Here is a 19,687-nt window from a genome sequence, read left to right on the forward strand (position 1 = left end):
CACGCACACACACACACACACACACACACACACACACACACACAATACAGGACCAACAACCCAAGTCCTGAAAGGCTAGTGGAGCATGGGCAAGACGCGGGGCATGGGAGGGAGAGTGGCGATCTCAGCCAGAGCTTCTGCAGCGGGATCATGGTTTTACACACTGTGAAGATGCATCACTGTTTTACCTTGCCTGCCTAGGCACCTTCTGACTGGTTTAGCAAAGAGCTGAATGGCCAATAGGCAGGTAGGAGAGGATGGGTGGGACTTCCTGGGGAGGGGCATTCTGGGAAGAAGAGAGGTAGGATTTACCAGCCAGAAGTGGGAAATACAAGCCCCATGGCATAATGTAGATTAACACAAATGGGTTAATTTAAATTGTAAGGGCAAACTGGAAACAAGCCAAGGCCAAGCTTTCGTATTTAATAAGAAGTCTCCGTGTCATTATTTGGGAGCTGGTGGTCCAGAGAAAGTTCAACTACAGCTTCCTGCAGACACCCTTTCCCACCATTCCATTCTGCTCAGAGCACACACACTCACACACACACACAATTCCTGACACCTTTATTCCCAGCACTGAGCAGGCAGAGACAGGTGGGTCTCTGTGAGTTCAAGGCCAGCCTTGATTATGTAGCAAGTTCCTACAGCTTCCTGCTGCCCTCTACCGTTGCCGGACCTTCAGATTCTTGTCTTAGCCTCGGTCGCCCCCCCTTCACTCCCAGCTTGTTCACAATGCTCACTGGCTGACCCTCTGTGTTAAAATCCTTCTTCTCAAACCTCACGCTCTCCCCTGAGCACTGGCAACACAGGCACTGGACAAAGGTGGGTGACGTTCCTTACATAGTAATGGTTTGGGGCAGGGTTTCCCGATTTGACCACTTTCATGAAGCTTGGCAGCTGGAACATGCTGGAACATGAGTTGCTGAAGTCCTTCTTGGAAGACAACGCTGAGCAGATGGTGTACGCATTGGCAGCGGGGTATTTAGAAATGTTGTCGTCCAGCCGGGCACACTGAGGAAGAAGGAATAGAATCAGCTTTGCCAAGTGCCCCCAGGGCTGTGAAGACAGGTCAAAGGGAAAGGACCCTGTCCCCAGTCCGTCGCTGTTTGATTTATTGCTTGTTTATTTGCCCAATTGCTTATTTGTTGAGACAGGGTCTCACTCTGTAGCCCAGGCTGGCCTGAAGCTCACTCACTATGTGGCTCAGGCTGGCCTCCAACTTGCAATGTTCCTCCTGCTTCAGCCTCCCCAGTGCTGGCATGCTGGGCACGAGCCACCATGCCCAGCTTACAAGCATTTTTTTCCCCTAAGAGGAAATGCTGTAGCAAGTAACAGTAGTAATTGGACCTCGGGCTTTGTGGGCTTGCTCTTGGGAAATGCAAGTTCAGACCCATTCCGACTTCTGTAAACTAATTTAAACTCTTCGTCATCTGCTTGGGACCAGGACAGGGCGATTTTCCCAGCAACGCATTTTCGCTGCACCCTGTTCCAGGCTACTTCCTCCGGCCTCATCAGCTGTGGGGTGACTCCTGCGACAGGAAGGGTGACATTGGTCCCAGTGGCGTCTACAGGGTGTCTTCAGCTAGCTTGGAGGGGCGGGGCTAGTCAGGGATGGATGCTCACGCAAGCCTCCCAACCCTACCAGCTTGTGTTCATGCCAGGTGCAGTGGCACACACCTGTGGTCCGGAATTTGGGAGGCAGAGACAGGAAGACAGTTAGTCTGAAGCTAGCCTGGGCTACACAGTGAGAAATACACGGTCTCAAATAAATAAATAAATAAATAAATAAATAAATAAATAAATAAAAAAGTCACCGAGAGCAACAACAAATCACGCAGTCGTAAAAAAACCCTAAAATACTTACTGTTTCAACAGAACCAACTCCAGCCCTTTCTAGAAGCCAAACTAAAGTATTTTCAGTTCAAAAACAAACACAATCAGTGTTTGCCACCTGAATGGGGGCAAAAGCCATAGAAACTCGATGATAAAATCTCCTCACCTATGACAGCATATTAGAATCTGATAAGACAAAAAAAGTTCCCATGATTTCACGGTGAAAAGCTTGGGAACACTGCTCTGGGTTTTCTCCACTGAACAGAGGTCAATGCCACACAGGTACAGGAAGGGGCGGGGGAGCTGGGAACCATCCTTTTCCTCCCTCTACCCTCTCCTCGAGGGCTGGGTGGAGATGGTTCTCAATGGTGGCACCGGGTGGGGGGCATGGGTTTCACCAGAAGCAGGGCTGTCTTTATCTGGCTTGTAACCCGGGTTCAAATCCAAGTTCTCAACAGCAAAGTCTCTGCCAACGGCAGCAGCCTGCACTTCTGGCCACCTTGTTTACCACGGATTTGTGGCCGCCTTTGGTTTTCACAGCTTTGAACGGCAGACATTATGACCATTTCACAGAAGAAGAAAGTCAACTCTGCGAATAGAAGGGTGAGGAGCCACCATCTTCAGCAAGGCAGTCTGTCTCCACCTGGTGACGTGGATCAGACATGACATTCAGAAGAGAAATGGGTCGGGAGGCAAGAGGCCAACACCCTGGTGGTGTCTTTTTGGCCTTCAGAGACTTCCTGCTTTTAAGTTTGGGGTGCGGGGCAGGGTGGGGTGCGGAGGAGAATGTTCTAAAAAAACGCCAAGTGATGCCAAGTTCCCAGAGGCATCTTCATAGAATATTAGAGTCTGCGGCACTAGCCCTCCAGTCTGCACCCTGCATTTACCTGCCAGGCCTGTAGTGTCCAATCAGGCCCCACACTGGCCCTCGACAACTTCTCCCAGACTCATACTGACTCCTCCAGAACCACCCCGTCCGCCACTGTGTGACCCAGAAAGACCACCAAACTTCCCGCCCACCTGCCTCATTTAGCTTCCCAGTCAGAGTTGTAGAAGATTCTAGAACAAAACCTTGGAGTGCCTTAATGAGGTGCTTTATGTCATTTAAACTCCGAGTAGACAGACCTTCTCAAAGGGTTGGGTTTCACCCTGACAGCCATCAGGAAGTGTGTAGAATTTATAGGCCCACGGGCATTTCCGGGCAGCCTCGCCCCGATTACACTCAAATGGACCCTTGTAATCCCCTCCTGAGGTGGGAGTCTTGAATTCCTCAAGTCTCAGAACCCAGAAGTGGGGCAAACACTTTCTGACCCTCATCTAATTTGGGCAGAAACTGGAGACCACGTGGGGCCTACAGTCAGGTATCACAAACCACTTACGGCCCACTTCCCAAGAACGAAGGAACACAAGTACTTAAAACTATAATGCTGGGGCTGGAGAGATGGCTCAGAAGCTCTGGCTTTCACCAGATGCATTTCCTAGCGCCCACAGCAAGCAACTTAGACCTGCCTGTAACTCCAGTTCCTGGGGGCCTGGCACCCTCTCCTGGCCTCTGCAGGTACCTGCGCTCATAGATCATGCCCCCGCCCCCACCCCACCCCCAGACTCATAATTAAAAATGTTTTCTTTAAAACAGAAAATATAAAGTTGAAGCCTTGCTCCAAAAAGGGGGCAACCCCACATCTCCTTTATGGGTTTTTTTTTTTTTTTTTTTTTTTTAAGAAGTAAAAGGCCTGGTTAGATTCTACACTTCAAACCTTCCCATGCCTTCCCTTCTGGATAGCCAAACCATTTGAAAGTCACACCGGTGAAGCCTGGCAGGGCCTTAACCGTCTCTCCAATCCAGCCCCTCCTTGGCACCAAGAAGGGACGGTAGTGCGCTGTCTGGCAAAGGCGCTGTCAGTGAGCACCCAGGCGCTCTGGGCAGTCTGAGGGGTGACTCAGGGAGGCAGCGCTAGCTCCTGTTTACGCCGTTCTGCAATTTCAAAGTCTTTCTCACTGCACTTTGCCCGGGGCCTCCAGGGAGTCTCTGAGGCAACTGGAACACGGAAAGGTGACGTGCTGGAGGTCACATTCAGGCTGCACAGCTGAGTCAGGATGACATCTCTGGTCTCTGTGGCCCAGGCTGTGGCAGGCAATACAGCACTTGTTTGACAAGTAGCTTCAGGGTCTTTCTCCTGACTGGGCCTGGCTATCCTGTGACTTTGCTGAGGACTCAGAGACTGGGAGCTTTCGCTCCTAAGTCAGTTTACTCCTGAATATTCCACACTCCCAGCCCGACTCCCAACAAGAAGTGGCTGCATTCGGCAACCTTTAAATGGTCCCTTTGTGTGAGAGTGATACGAATTGGCCCCAGTGTCAGGCATCATAGACGCTGTCACAACCTTTAAAGAGACAAGCAGGCACATGCGTCCTATCGATGGCAGATTCTGGCTCCACTTTCTCATTTGCTGTTCCACCTTAGGCGACCTGGCGCTGGTTTGGCCCTCTCCCTTAAGGCTGAGGCCATAGCTTGCTTACTGGTAGCAGCCTCGGGCGCCATCCTCAGCACACACATACCAAAACCAACGCAGAAGAACACTGTCTTCACCCGAGTCTGCTCAGGCTCCCTGGGGCTTCATATACGTATCTTACCGCGAGACTCCTCAACAAAGATAAAGTCTCACGTGGTACCATGAAGATCCCTGTATTTCAGGCCCAATGCAGACTCTCTCTTTATCTCTCTGTCTCTGTCTCTCGCTGTCTCTCTCTCTGTCTCTGTCTCTCTCTGTGTGTGTGTGTGTGTGTGTGTGTGTGTGTGTGTGTCTCTCTCTCTCTCTCTGTCTCTCTCTCTTTAGGGGGCGATGGCCATGCCATGATGCGAGTGTGGAGGTCAGAGGTCAGCTCTCTCCTCCCACACGGGTCCCAGAAATCCATCTCAGGCCCTCAGCTTTGGCAGGAGTACCTCCTATCCTCCATGCCCTCAAACTGTCCCCTCGTTTCTTTTTTTGGCCCATCCAATTTCCCAACGATTTGAACAACCCAGTTAGATGGACTAAGCGTTGGCAGTCTTCTCGGGACAGGACGGAGCCATTTCCTCGCAGACCTAACAGCCTCGGGAAGAAAACTGCCTTGCACTCGGTAACCAAGTTCTAGCTGCCCTCCCTCCCTCGTCCACGTGCGTGGAGACAGATGGCCTAAAGACACGGGCTCAGATCCGTCTTTGTGCATTCGCAGGACGTGGCTGCTGTCTTAATCAGAACCGGGACTTTGGAGAAAGGTCCAGCTGCCCACCGCGTCATTACACAATGAACAGAGGGAATCACTGTGCGTTTAACACCCAGTGGCTCTCACCGTGGAGGGGAACATGCAGGTTCCTCTGTTGGAAAGAGAGACACTGTTGAACACTGGAGACTGGTGGATGACGTTGTAGAACCCAGGGCCCGGGATGTCATCCTGAAAAGGACAGAACGCAGTGTCATTGGGCACGGCAGCTTCAACACGCTTTCCGCCGGCTTTCCATCCATTAACGCTAAGCCTTGCTCTAATCCTCCGGGGCAGGCACCATCATTGCAGGGGTGACAGCCTTGCTCCACCATTCCTCTGGCTTACCCAATCTCTAGCTCAGTGACCAGTGGGAGGGGCAGGAATCCTAATCCAGGCCAGCTCTCCCAAAGCCCTTGCTCTTCCCCCTAAGTCGCCATCCTGAGTTCTAAAGGAACCGTGTTTTGTTTTTCGTGTCATTAGGGAAATGTGCTGGTGTGCATGTCAGCCTGCGCGTGGACCGGGCCAGCCAAGCCTGAGGTAAAGAAGGGAGGGTGACCGATTTTATGGCAACCACACCCACCTGACTCAGCTTCCTCCTGAGGCCTCTGAGAAGAGAAATTGGGGAGTGTTTCTGTTTATAAAGCAAAATGAAACAAAAACAACCTTCATTCCAAATGAGGCCATCTTGAAGTCGGAGATAAAATAAGGTGAGCCCATGGGGCCCAAGGGCAACCTGAGACAGATGCCGTGTTCAGAGCAAGTTCTGATGCTGCTGCTGCTGCTGCTGCTGCCTGAGCCTCCGAATCTTCCAGCTCACATCTGATGCTAGTTACTAAGGGGACACCAGTGTTGACAAAAGCTGGGGAAGATGCTTCCTGGTTGGGGCAGCTTCCTGGGTCCTGCCTGGTGCTGGGAGCTTTACAAAGCTAATCTCATTTCACCATCGCCCAGTGAGGAAGAGACTACTGTCTCCATTTCACAAATGGACACATGCAGATGAATTTGTCCAAAGTCCGAATGCTGAGCACACAGTGTGTGGTGGTCATGTCACCAAAGTCACCTAAGGAAACAGAAGCTGGGCATGTGAGGCCATGGCCAGTAAGCAGTGAACCCCAAATTTGAGCCCATGGACCCAGATTCCAGAGTTTGCTAGCGCCACTCAGTCATAGATACATCCTAACTCTACTGCGCCTGCTGCCTTATCTAGGCAGAGAGCTTGAGGCACCGCTAGTGTCTTCTAGAACTTTCCTATCTGGAGAGCGGGGGACAGAGTGATTCAAGTTTATTATAAAGAATAGAGGCATGGGTACTGCTAACAGGATCTTGGGGCTGATTTTAATAAGCGTGTGTATGTGTGATGTGTGTGTGAGGCAGGCAGAGGAAGAAGAAACAGAGGACACAGATTTTTCTGGCCAAGAGTCTGAAGCATGGACACTGAAGACGCGGAAGGGAAGGACCACAGAGAGAGAAGTCAGGGTCCCCAGTGCTGTCGGCCCACTGTGTCCAGCAGCACACTGAGTCTTCACTGGAAAACAGAGAAGATGGAGCCAGAGAGAGACGACCTACTGCTGCCCAACCAGCAAAAGCTGGAGTCGGAATTTGAACCTGGACAGTCCGGTGAGAGTCTCCTGACCACAGACACCAACTGCCTCTTGGATGAGACTGTAGGGACTAAGAGAAAAGTCCTGCCCCGGGGTTGTGGGTTGGGAAGTCTGTCCTCTGGGCTGCTCAGCTTCATGATTTTCAGTAGTTTTAACCTCACTGGGCCTCAAGGTGCTGGGATCCCAGTGTTGCTAGGGAAAGCCACAGCAGGAACGACGGTGGGACGGGACTACTTATGATGACGCTGTGTATGAGTATCTTCCTGCATGGACGTATATGCCTGGCCCGTGAAGACCAGAAGAGGGCATTGCGTCCCCTAGAACTGGAGTTACAGACAGTTGAGCTGGCTGTGTGCGTGCTAGGAACTTAACCCCGGTCCTTGGGAGAGCAGCCAGTGTTCTAACTGCTAAGCCGGCTCTCCAGCCTCTGCTATGTGCCTCTTACAGGTATGAACAGTGGGCAGGGAAGACATACCTCTAGCTCCTAGTCCATCTGCCCACGCCCACTGCTCTGACTCAACCTACCCAGTTAAATTAGAATCACCAACAGCAAATAGCTGTTTTTGTTTAAGTATAGCCCATGAAGTATGTGGGACATACTTATGCTAAAATAATTACCTATCTGCAATTCTAGTTTATCCAAGCATCTGTGTTTTTCTTTGCTAAATCTGACAACTCTACTGGACATCCATCGCCTGGGTCAGACTGCAAAATGGCTAGAGTCCAAGGCAAACGGGAACAGGGCTGTCTCTGTTTAGCCTGTGGGGATGAAAGTTACTCTTGATGGAAGGTCCAAAGAGAATCTCTTGGGCTGAAGGATGCTGGAGCTGGCCTGTGAAGGGAGCCATTAAAATCCTGACAGTGGCCGTTGAAATTGGTCACTCTAGGAGTATTTTACCCTGGAGAAATTTCCTGAGGCTACAGTGGAGGGAAAAGCTGGATTACCTAACAGCCAGAGGACCTCCACAGGTACAGAGAGCGTATATGAGGCTGCTGGATGTGGGACAGGGCTCTCAGGTGGGCAGGATAAAACCAGGTGTAGACTCAGCCACCCCCTTGGTCTCTTAGATGAGACACTTCCAAATGATCAGAATAGAAGTAATTGCCTACCACGGCCACCTGAGAGCCAGGACCACCTCGTGAGCATGGGACTGAGCAAGCGATGCTTGGCAAATGTGGTCCCCTCCCCTCACCCGACACACAGCTTGGGGAACACTTGGCTGAAAAGCACTTGGAGAGCTCGTTGGACTGGCAGCCTCTGCAGGTGAAGGAGTGGGAGGTGGTCCCTATCCATGTGACCTTGGGAGGGTCACGAAGGAGTGGGCATTCAGCTCCTGGGCCAGGGACTCTCCCCAGGCTTGTAGGGGGGGGGGTCCTACTGCAGAGTCTAGAGTCAGGCATGGCACCCTACACTGCGGTTTCCACAAAATTTCCAAAAATTCTGTCAAGTTCATTCATAAACATAACCTTGCATGATCTCATCACAATTTCTCTGGCTCCTGACTGTTTTGGAGGATAGATCTCATGTCAGACCCTGTACAGAACTTCCCGAGTTAGTTAGCTAGCTAGCTAACTAGTTTGTTTTGGAGGTGGTTTTCTCTGTGCCGGGCTAGACTTCAACTCACTATACAGTCAAGGATAATCTTGAACCGCTGATTCTCCTGCCTTAGCCTCCCAAGTGCTGGAATTGCAGGCATGGGCCAGCACAGTCGATTTCCCTGTGCATTTTATGAGCCACCATCTGGGTCCTGGGAATCGGATCCAGGTCTTCTACAAGGGCAACAAGTACCCTGACCCCCACCCCACCCCCCACTCTAAGCCACTGAGCCGTCTCTCTGGCCCCTGATTGTGCACCTTACATGGTGCCCACTTGGAAGACACAGTGTCCCTGTCCTCCCGCATGTGTTCATTCCCACGGAAGGCAGCAGGTTTGGGAACATGCAATTGCCACTCCCAGGAATGGCTAATCTGGTGTAGCGTGTAGCGTTCTAATTTTTTAAGAGGAGGAAACAGATGCAGAGGCAACATATGGGGCCCTCGCAGCTCCATGGCTCGGGAAACGGGGTGAAATGGAACGGAAGACGAGAGGCAGGGAAGAAAATATCGCACAGGCTGAGGGACAGGGCTCTGTCACCTAGCTGCAGCTTTCCTCAGGAATGTAAAGTTAGCCACACACTTGTAAACAATCATGAAGTTTATTCCTAGCAAACCAAATTGCCAGTTTAGCCACAAGTCTGTGCAGGACTCTCACACACACCACCAGTGTTGAGATTCCTTTACTCAAAAAAAAAAAAAAAAAAAAAAAGTGCGCGTGCAAGGGCACATGTGTGCCCCCACATGAGAGCAGAGTCCAGAGGACAACCGAGGGAGTCAGTTCTGCCCTCCTTCTGCATGGATCCCAGAATGTGACCTCAGATCTGTAAGTTTGCCAGGGGATACCCTGACCCCTGCCAACCCCCCTCCCCGCCTTCTCGCGGGCACCCCGGCGGAGGGATTCCTGCGAGGAAGGTAAACTGGCCCTGAGGCTCAGCGGCAGCAAAAGTGAGCACCTGCCTCTGAGGACGCCAGGGAAAAGCTGGGCTAAGTGGGTCACAGCTCCCAGGTGAGCAGATGACCGGGTGTGGGCTCAGCACAGGGCGTGTGTGCCTCCTGTCTTAAGAAGGGCGGTGAGGCAGGGGAGGTTTCAAATCTCTTGTTAACGTGCATTGTCTCACCAAATTACTGGGTGATGCCGCGCAAGCGCATTACTTCTCCACGCTCGTTTCCTCAGGAGAAATGAGGATGACGGGCAGAGGGCACGGAAGGAGTGGAGTCTCTGTGCTTAGGACATGGGGAATTATATAACTCCCCAGGAATTACACAATCCCAACTTTTATGATGCAGATGAGGAAACCGAAGCCCAAAAAGGACAAGTGGCTGATCTCAAGGCTCCCAGCTAGGGATAGAGAACACTAGGGGAGGGGCCCATAGAGACACCATGCTTTTGCAAAGAAAAAAAAAAAGCTTTCAGAGGTTCAGACGAAAGTTTTCTCATCAAATGGATGCAACCACCCTGGAAAATTTGGAACCAAACTTTTTAGTGGTTTCCGCCTGTATCTCTGCCGCCCGCCGTTCAGGCTGCTGGCCACCGCCACGCCAGCTCCCTAAGAGGGAGACATGACAGGATTTCACAGGGCACCTTGAGCTCTGGGATCAGAGCCTTCAGAGCTTGCCATGTGGGACGGAGCCCCGACAAGAAGCGTTTATTCGCGTCCCTGGAAATCCTTCGGTTTTGCCAAGGCCGGTCAGAAGCACGCTGACTTTCATCAACTGAATTTACAGCCTCGAAGGCCACAAAGGCGGGCGTGGCCCAGTGTGGAAAGAGTGAGAGGCTTTGGCGTGAGCTGTGCCTGGGTTGAGGTCTAATTCTTTCAACACTGATTCAGCAAATATTTACTTAGAGTCTCTTATGTGGCAAACCCTGGGTTGTGTGACCGAGGGTGGGTCACTTAACCTCCCTAAGCCTCGGTTTCCTCTTATGTTCAATGAAGACACCAAACCCTTCCTTTTAGCATTGTCCTGAGGAGCACCTAAAAATGCTTTAACACATATTAGGGATTGGTCAGTGACAGCTACTGTTCTTTTTAGTGAGAACTGAGCTACGGACATCCTGGACACGGACAACTAACACACTCTCATTAAAGGTGACCAATGGGAACCCACACAGCAGTGGGGAAGAGGCTGACAGCTAAAATACAGAGAAACTAGAAAAGAAAGAAAGAAGGAAAGAGAGAGAGAGAGAGAGAGAGAGAGAGAGAGAGAGAGAGAAAGAAAGATGGATGCCTGAGCAAGTATTTATCATCCCGAGGAAAGCTACCAGCGGCTCTAAAATGTGTTTGCTCTATTATTTATTGCGGGCTTCACAGATCCTGAGGTAATGGGAGGTTAAAGGAACTTAATCCACTCTCTAGTTCCGCATACCAACCAGCTCACAAAGGAAGAGCTGGGCTTGGGGTGAGGGCCCAGCAAAGCGGGAGGGGGTGCTCGATGGCATACCTCCCCTGTGTTCAGAACCGGGGTCCTCCCACCCCTTCTCTGCCATCTAGGCAGAGTGGAAGGTTGAGAGCCCAGCCGCCTGCAGAAGGTAACTGGGGTGGCCACAGCTGCAAAGGGTCCTACTAAAAGCCAGGGAGACTCTCCCCCAATGCCTGGGAGTTGCTACAGCCCCCTGCTGGTGAGAAAGGAGAAGGTCAAGTCCCAGGAACAGGTTAAATAAAGGCTGGCCAGGAAGCAACCAGAACTTCCCAGACGTGGAGCTCTAGAGAAGAGGGGACGGATAGGGAGGGCCAAGCAGAGCATTGTTTTTAAATTGCATATATTTATCTACTTGTGTGTGCGCACATACCATGGCGTACACGTGGAGATCGGAAGACAGCTTTTAAAAGAACTGGCTACTCTCCACCATGGGGGTTCCAGGACTCAAGGCTTGGTGGCAGGCATTTTTACCTGCCAAGCCACCTTACCAGCCCCCATAGTAATAATAAGACATTGTTTAAGGAATTTTATTTTATTTTTGTTGTTGTTTAAGGAAATTTTTAATGGGGAGCTCATCACAAACACAACAATAAATGTATCAGAAACTTGTTTACCCATGTGTTATCTGGGGGACGATGCAATTCCCTCTGATAGATCAGAGTAGGCTGGTTTTTATCTTCTACTACATATTCATAGGATTTGGAAGATCTTGTGTTTTTACTTCTTTCAAATTAAAGATAATTTTGGCTACAGGGTATGAGTGCATAGTCCTTCAATTCAAACACACAAGTGACCAAGGAAGGAGGACCTTGAATTCAAAGCCAGCCTGGGCTACATAGCAAGACCCCTGGTTATGTTTTCCAAACATATAGTATATGCAAAGTTCTGGGATGGATCCCCAACACAGCAAATAAGTAGATCGATCGATCAATTTCAGGCGGATTCTTACCATACTGACACATCCTTGGAGGATGGTGCAGGTCCTTGGGTGATAGTGCCCCCTGCTGTTCATAGAGGAAACACAACAGCTAAAATTCAAAGGATTTTGAAGGCAATGTCATTTACCTTTTTGTTGTAGAATCTCCTGGCTTGGCTGTTAAATCCCTTTCTTTCTGATTCTAGGATTATTGATGTTCTGTATTTATAAGGAATGGAAGATTGAGTTGGGTACGCAGCAGTAAAACCTAAACAACAACAACAACAAAAAGACAGCCATCAGCGCATGCCGCCAGTGTTTGCTCAGTGCAACCGCTAGGAAAAACGCTCTAAGGATTCATCCTAGGCTGGGGATGTAGCTCAGCGAGCAGAGTATTTCCCTAGCATGCACAAAAGCCCTGGGTTCCATCATCAGCACCACACAGGACCAGGTGTAGTGGCACACACCTGTACTTGAAACACCCAGGAACTGGTGTGAGAGTTAGAGATCCAAGGTCACCCCTTGACTACAGATTGAGTTCAAGGCCAGCCTGGAATATATGAGACACTGCCTCAAAAAATAAGTAAACAACCAAACAAATAGTTATCCTAGTGAGCTAACAAAAGAGAACTCGCTATAGGCCGTCTTCACTAGGGGCTATGAGGTTCAGGGTCCGCCCACCTCTGTGACTCAGAAGGATACAACTTTTCCTCTCTCTCTCTCTCTCTCTCTCTCTCTCTCTCTCTCTCTCTCTCTCTCTCTCTCTCCNAAGTAAACAACCAAACAAATAGTTATCCTAGTGAGCTAACAAAAGAGAACTCGCTATAGGCCGTCTTCACTAGGGGCTATGAGGTTCACCGTCCGTCCGCATGTCTTACTCAGCAGGAACTCATTCCTTCTCTCTCTCTCTCTCTCTCTCTCTCTCTCTCTCTCTCTCTCTCTCTCTCTTTCTCTGACCAAAACAAATGTATACTTATATTGGTAGTCTATTAGACTTCCTTACTCTTTCTCTACAACACACACACACACACACACACACACACACACACATGCCTTGCGGCTGCCTGATGACATGTGGCTCAATTCCATGGCATTTTCTACGTCTCTGCTCTCCTCCTCCTGGCAGCTGCTGAGAATCACAGCTTATCTGCTCAGGGGTCTTTCTTTTCTCCAGTAAGATTGTCCTCTTTGAATTAAAAACAAAAGTTCAATACAGGGTCAGAGAACAGCTTAGTGGGCAAGGGCTCTTGTTGCCAAGCCTGACCGCCTGCGTTCAGTCCTCAAGAACCACGTGGGGGAGGGAGAGCACCAACGCCTAAAAGTTCTGTCCCCTCCACATGTGCTCCCTAGCATGCACAAACAAAATAAATAAATATACTTTTTAAAAATTAAAATAGAGACTGAAGAGATGGCTCTCGGGTTGGGAGCGTAGACTTCTCCTCCCGAAGACCCAGGTTCAATTCCCAGCACCATATGCTCACAACCAGGGGATCCAACGCCCTCTTCTGGCCTCTTCAAAGACTACATGCACATAAAACATAAAATAAAATAAATGTTTTAAAATTAAAATATTCAATACAAAAGAGTGACGAGCAGCCAGGACAGAAAGCAAATCACAAACCAGCGGACTCACCCATTTATCACCACATTAAACATTAAGTGGGCTAGACATTCCAGTTCAAAGACGGGAACTGTCAGACTGGACAAGAAAGAAAGACCCAGCTACATGCTGCCTACAAGAAACATAGTTCAGCTATAAACCCAGAAAAAGAAGTAAAAAGAATGAGGACTTGCAGTAAGAATTCAGTTGTCAGAAATAAAGCAAGCAAGACCTGCTACCCATCAACAAGCAAAGAACAGGACTCTGACTGAACATATGGAAATAGCATGTATCTTTTTGTTACTGAAGGGACAGCCACCTTCCCGTTTACCCTTCCTTACAGTTTCTCCCCACCTACACTCTAGGGTCAGCAGGGTCAAAGGAAATCTGTCTGATACACTCCCAAAGGATGGCCTTGTGAATAACACCCAGGTTTTACTAATCCGTCCAATGTGCTCTTCCGTACTAGAGGAGGCGTGCTGAGATTTAAATTCACTAGACCTTTCTGGAGTTTGTAGTTGTGCTTGTTAGGTTTGCCAGAGTCGTCACATTTCAGGGCAACGTTGTCCGCTTTGAAGCTCTGGGGCATGTTCCGTCTGTTTGAGGGGAACCTCAGGCTTGCATTCTCCTATACACCTGAAATAAAATACAGCACATTCAGGGGCCGTCTCACACCGTGCCGGCTAGGTGCTAATGATGGCTTAGGTTAAGAGATCTTGCGGCGCAGAAGCTGACATCCACCAACTGCTCTGTCGCCCCAGGTTCCAAGCACACTGTACTGACGGGATTAGGAGGCCACACAAATTCACCCTCACTGCTGCATACAGCCATGAAGACTTTCCATATTATTTTCATTATTAACCTAGCTTGGCTGAGGTATATTTACATGCGATAAAGTTCTTCAGTGGTAAAGGTAAGCGTCCAAGCTCTGACAGTGTGCGCAGCTGTGCTGCAGACTGCCACAATTAAGACATCAAGGTTATCTGTAACCCGAAAAGTTCCCGTGTGCTTCTGAAGTCATTTCCATCTGGAGCTGGCATCTGCCAGCTCCCGAGCTTCCTGTCACAATAGCCTGCCTTTCTGCAGCGCCACACAGCTGCTACCATCAGCAGATCAATTGCTAGCAACACAGTCTTCCTGGGGCTGGGGAGGCAGCTCAATGGTCAGAACCTTTGCAAGGCAGCCCAACAACCCACACACTGAGCAAGTCAAACAGCCTGGAACTCCAGCTTCAGGGAATCAGATGCCCTTCTCTGACCTCCACAGGCACCTGCACTTTACATGTGTGAACACACGCACACACACAACTAAAAGGGTTACTCATTTTAAGAAGTTCTTCCTAGATCTTGATTGGCATTGCATCAAAAATTCAGTGAGAATATATTAGCTTCCTTGGGTACTATGATCCCCTAATATGGTGGTGAAGCTTCCCATTTACTTTGATATATTTACGTCTCTAAGCAGTATTTTGTACTCGTAAGTGAACAGCTTTTGCGTATTTTTGTGAACTTCTGTCATAGTTTTCTTTCCTTCCTTCCTTCCTTCCTTCCTTCCTTCCTTCCTTCTTTCTTTTGTTTTGCTTCATTGTTGGTTATTTATTTTTTTGAGACAGGATCTCTGTACAGTCCTGGCTGTTCTGTTAACTTGCTTTGCAGACTAGGCCATTTGCTTCTCCTCTTCCCATTCTCTTCCCCCTTTTATGTTCCCTTTCCCTTAATAAAAAAAACCTTCACATGAGTTCTGTCGCATGGTGTTTTTCTCTCTCATGCCGCTTTTTAAATTACAACAGCCTTGACATGATTTTCTTCAGGGTTTTTAATGTTTGGGATTCGCTTCATTTCCTGAATCAACAGGTTTATGTTTCCAACAGATTCTGAAAACACTTTGCATTCATTCTTCAAATAGTTCCTTCTGCTCTCTCCTTTTCCAAGGTGACAGTTATAGGTGCATTAAACACTTTGGTGTTTCCCTATGGTGGTTGAGAGTGTGTTTGTCTTTGAAGTTCAGCCTTGTTTAATCTCTGTACTGTGTTCAGACAACCTGAATTGCTCTGCCTTCAGACTCTCTGATCTAGTCTTTCTGTGACTCTTACCAACTGTTTTCATTCTAATTGTATTTTTTTTTCACTTCTAGATGCGACCTTACGGCCTGTGTGCGCTCATGTGTAGGCATGAATGAATGTGAAGATCCACATCGAACGTCTTCCTCAGTTGCTCACTTTATCTTTTGAGACAAAGTCTCATGCTGAACCTGGAGCTGACTGATTTGCCTTGTTGGCCTAGGATCCTGTGGGAGCTGTATAGGAGGAATCTGTCTCCTGGTGGACACAGGTCTCTTTCCTTGAGGGTTAATCAGCTGGGACAGGTCTGGGGGCTGTCTGGGGGACACCCATGGGAAGGGAGGTTTACCTTAAGGAAGTGTACACCTCCCCCAGCCCAGTGCAGTCCTAACCAGCTGCCGTGGCCTTCTGCTGGCTCTGTCCCCCCAGGTATAACGATTTCTTCTGTTCCTTTCAGATGCTGGCCAGAGCTCAAGTATGCTTTTAAACTCCCTAATGCTTTGAGCTTCCTTAATCATTTTCTAAAGATCCTGTCCCTGCCATGTTTTTGACCTCCATTCCAGCTTCTCTTCTTCATCCAGCTCCTCCCTTCCAGGCAACTGTGAGGCTTAGCTCACCGCCTTCTCCTTTCAACCTCTAATACTGTTCTGAGTTCAGTTTGAGTCAGCTCTTTGTCCTCACGCTTCTGTTTGTGTTCATTCTTAAATCCTTTCATTAATGAAACCGAGACCCCGAAGAAAGGACGCAGACTTCTCCAGTGTCATCTGAGGCCCTGCTGGGACTCCCCAAGATTCTGGGGAACATCTCTCTACTGCCTTTTAATTCTTAATCAGTGGAGAAAACTAACCTGCTCCTGACCCCCTGGGCAGCATCTTTTGCTTTCTTTCTGTTTTTAGAAAGACCTCCCTGTCCAGCCCCCTTCAGCTCTGGCTGCCCTGAGGACCTTTTTCTGCTGCTTCTGTCATCGCTGGCACTGGGGTCACATTTTCCTTGATCTTTGTACTGGGTTCAGATAGTTTGAAAGTTCCATTCTTGCACATTTACATATTTTCCTGGCTCATTTTTAAAATTTTATTTATATTTTATGTATGACTGGTCTGCATGTACACCTGCATACCAGAAGAGGGCATCAGATCTTATTAAAGATGGTTGTGAGCCATCCCAGTCGTTTCTGGGAATTGAATTCAGGGCCTCTGGAAGAGCAGCCAGTGCTCTTAACTGCTGAGCCATCTCTCCAGCCCCCTGACTCATTTTCAGTAATTTTCAGAGTCATTGGACCCCTCCAAGCTTTGAAATTTTGAAAGGTTCAGAACAGCTTTCTTTCGGGAAGAAGTTTATCTTCACTAGTAAGACATGATACTTTTTTTTTCTTTTAACAGGGTCTCTTGTAGCTCAGGCTGGCAACCTCACTCTGCAGCTAAGGTTGACCCTGAACTTCTGATTCTCCTCCCACTCCCTCCTGACTGATGGGCTACAGGCATGCACCACCATCCAAGCCCCCCTGTATGTGGTAAATTCAGGGCTTCACAGCTTCAAGGGTTTCCGTCTCTAGTCACTGTCCTGCTGCTCAGGGCCTATGGCAGCTCTGTACATGACATCAGGAGCACAGCGTAGTGGAAGGGGTCTCTTCCCTGCACAGCATCCAGGAAGCAAAGAGAAACAGGGAAGGGCCAGATCCCAGCATCTCCTTCAAGATCACAACCCAGTGACACAACTTCCTCCCACTAGACCCCACCTTCTAAGCGTTCCACAAGCCCCCAATACCATCAAATAAAGGTTCACACACACACACACACACACCCCGTACCACCAAAGACCAGGGACCAAGCTCTCAATATACAGGCTTTGGGGGCCATCCAAGATGCGAACTATCATGAATGTGCCTCAACTCAGAAAGCCACAGTCTGTGTCCACCCCCTGCTGCCCATGGTGCAGTCTGGAAAGGACTCCCTCACTGAGCGAAGGGAACATCCCTCGGGGACTGCATTGTTGTGCCACCTGCTGCCTGAGAGCCGAAGAGTTTTCTAGTCTACGCCGCTGGGGCTGTTTTGTTCTCTTTGTTTTTAGTTGTCAATAGCACGAGCGCAGTTTCATCGCCAAAGCCGTTCATTTTTCATGAGCAGACTCGGGATTCATTTCCCTTTTCCCCCTAAGGAGCTCACACCATCTCTAAACACTAATGAAGGGAGCACTGAGCAAGCAAAGGTGTGTGCAGGCCTTTCTTCCTCCGTGGGCTCCTAGCTGAATGCATCTTCACAGCTGCAATTTGTAGCCTCTTTGAATAACCTAGGATTTTAGCGTTTAATAAGAGCATGAGAAACAACCGCTTTAAAACGTTAAGGTATTTCAAAACAATGATCAATACTGACCACAGAACAACGTCTTTGAGAGTCCTCTGAAAGCCGCTGGTATTCGCTAGCCACACTGCAGTGTGGCCTTGCTGTTCTAGGAAGAACTGGTTGCGGCCCTACCTTTAATGAAGTCGCAGTTTGAGAAAGCCGGGAATGTGGCTCCTTTGGTAGAGCATTGCCTAAGAAGCACAAAGCCCCAGGTTAATCAGCAGTAGTACGTATTGTAATCCAAGCACTCAAGAAGTAGAGACAAGAGGATCGGAAGTTCGAGGCTAGCCTAGTCTACACTAAGTTCTAGGCCAGCTTGGGCTGTCAAGACCCTATCTCAAAAACCAAAATGGCAGTGCTGGAGAGATGGCCCAGGGGTTAAAGGGCACTGCTGGTTTTGTTGTTGTTGTTGTTGTCCCCCCCCCCCTCAGAGGACCTGGGCTGGGCTCTAAGCAATCATATGGAGAGCTCACAACCATGTATAACTCCAGTCCTAGGAGATCAGATGCCCCTTCTGGCACCACACACGTCCATTGTGCGCAGACATATAGCAGACAAAAGATCCATAGACATAAGATAAATAAAAATGAGCTTAAAAACTGGCAACAAAAAGAACTGTGGAAGCCTAGTGTTGTGGGTTTAGTCATTTACTGCCAGAACTCAGGAGGCAGAGGTGGCTGGAACTCTCCGAGTCCAAGGCCAGCCCTCCATAGTGCGTTCCAGGCTAATCAGTGCAACACAGTTGGATCTGTCTTTAAAAAAGAAAAATTTGCAAGATATTTTTAAAAATTATGTTTCTTGTGCAAATTATCAAATTTTGTAAATTTTAAGAAATTATAAAAATGTCAAACAAATACATTATCCTGTCACCAAAAGGTAACATGGTCAATCTTGTTTTCCAGGGGCAGTTCATAGAGAACAGGTAGAGCCTAACCTGGAACAGGATGAGGTCCAGGTGAGCATCCAGCAGTTCCTGGGTGGTCCTGGCGGAGAATCTACACTGATCTCCAATTAGAACATTCTTCCCGTAGGAAGTGGGAGGCACAAGAGACCCAAGAGACTTTCTGAAGCCTGGGGAAGATGCCCCATTAGGTATTTTACTTGGTGAGTGGGGGGAGGGAGGGTAGATGAAACTGTAGCAGCTGGTTAGTGGCCCCAAGATTCCGGTCTCACCTTGGATAAATGAGGCCCAAAATAAGGGAGACTTGTGAGGAAGACCCAATGTACCGGAGGGGCCCTGTTAGAGCTGGGCTCTTGGTGGTTCGCCAGTGCGCGGCCCAGCACCAGTGCCCCTCAAAGACGGAAGTAAGGAGAGTCAGATGTCCACACCACTCACAGGATCCGAGGGGAAGGCGAACCATAGTTTACAGCACTTTCCAGATGGGGCATACACTGACCCCACCCCCACCCCAAGTGGCACCTTCTGGCCCTGGAGGCACCACCCAGTTTGGGCACAGACATTCCGCACACACCCGGAGTCCGGAGGTCTCAGTGGGTGTCCCATGGAGTGCGCAGAGTCCTCCTCACGACCTCAAGGACCGGTCCCTCAACAAGAGCAGGCTCCCACCTAGTCAAGGGGTTGCCGCCCAGTCGCTATGGCAACCACTGGCCTAACATTCCAGAGGCCGGTGGCAGGCGACCGGCTAACTCTAACCAATGATGTCCTCTGTTTCTCTAACGTGAAAAGCTGTTGGCCAATCGTGAGAGCCGTTTCAAAATCAGCAGAGAAGCTACCAGAATTTTAGGGTTTAGGTTGATTACGCCAGGATCCTTGGCAGGGAACTATTAGGGACTTCATTTCTGAGTCTGGGGGTTTTGTTGCTGTTTTGGCGACTTCTTGAAATTCTTAGAACCAAAGGCTTAAGAAAATCCTACCCAAGGCATAAACCTGAATGTTTGTATCCATCCACGCCCTGAGCGCGCGAGAAAAGGTTGATCATACAACTCCGCAAGGGCAAACGCGCAGTTTTCCAAGAGCCCCGTACCCGTTTCACCGCAGTCACAGTGCCCCTTCGCAGCCTGCCTTGAACCAACCAGTGGCTCCTTTAAATTTGTGGGATACTCCTTTTATTATAAACT

General features: G+C 49.2%; 1 protein-coding gene across 4 annotated transcripts in view; it reads right to left on the reverse strand.

The window, feature by feature from the left end:
• Stpg1 (sperm tail PG-rich repeat containing 1) overlaps positions 1-19,211 on the reverse strand; it is a 36,744-nt gene extending 17,533 nt beyond the window's left edge. Inside the window, exons 1-6 of one of the 4 annotated variants that reach the window (XM_050156719.1) lie at positions 19,079-19,123; positions 17,741-17,799; positions 13,712-13,846; positions 11,760-11,878; positions 5,167-5,268; positions 841-1,011 (exon numbers count right to left, since the gene is read on the reverse strand). In XM_050156719.1, coding sequence (XP_050012676.1) covers positions 841-1,011; positions 5,167-5,268; positions 11,760-11,878; positions 13,712-13,799 — 480 coding nt within the window. In that variant the 5' untranslated portion in view covers positions 13,800-13,846; positions 17,741-17,799; positions 19,079-19,123. Of the gene's footprint in view, positions 1-840; positions 1,012-5,166; positions 5,269-11,759; positions 11,879-13,711; positions 13,847-17,638; positions 17,800-19,078 lie in introns of all 4 variants that reach the window. The other 3 variants (XM_050156710.1, XM_050156701.1, XM_050156729.1) reach the window with 3 other exon arrangements.
• Between the last annotated feature and the right edge of the window lie 476 nt (positions 19,212-19,687).

This window comes from Alexandromys fortis, unplaced genomic scaffold, assembly GCF_014885135.2.
Source record: "Alexandromys fortis isolate MF-2015 unplaced genomic scaffold, M_Fortis_MF-2015_v1.1 scaffold_26, whole genome shotgun sequence".
NCBI classification, from domain to species: domain Eukaryota; kingdom Metazoa; phylum Chordata; class Mammalia; order Rodentia; family Cricetidae; genus Alexandromys; species Alexandromys fortis.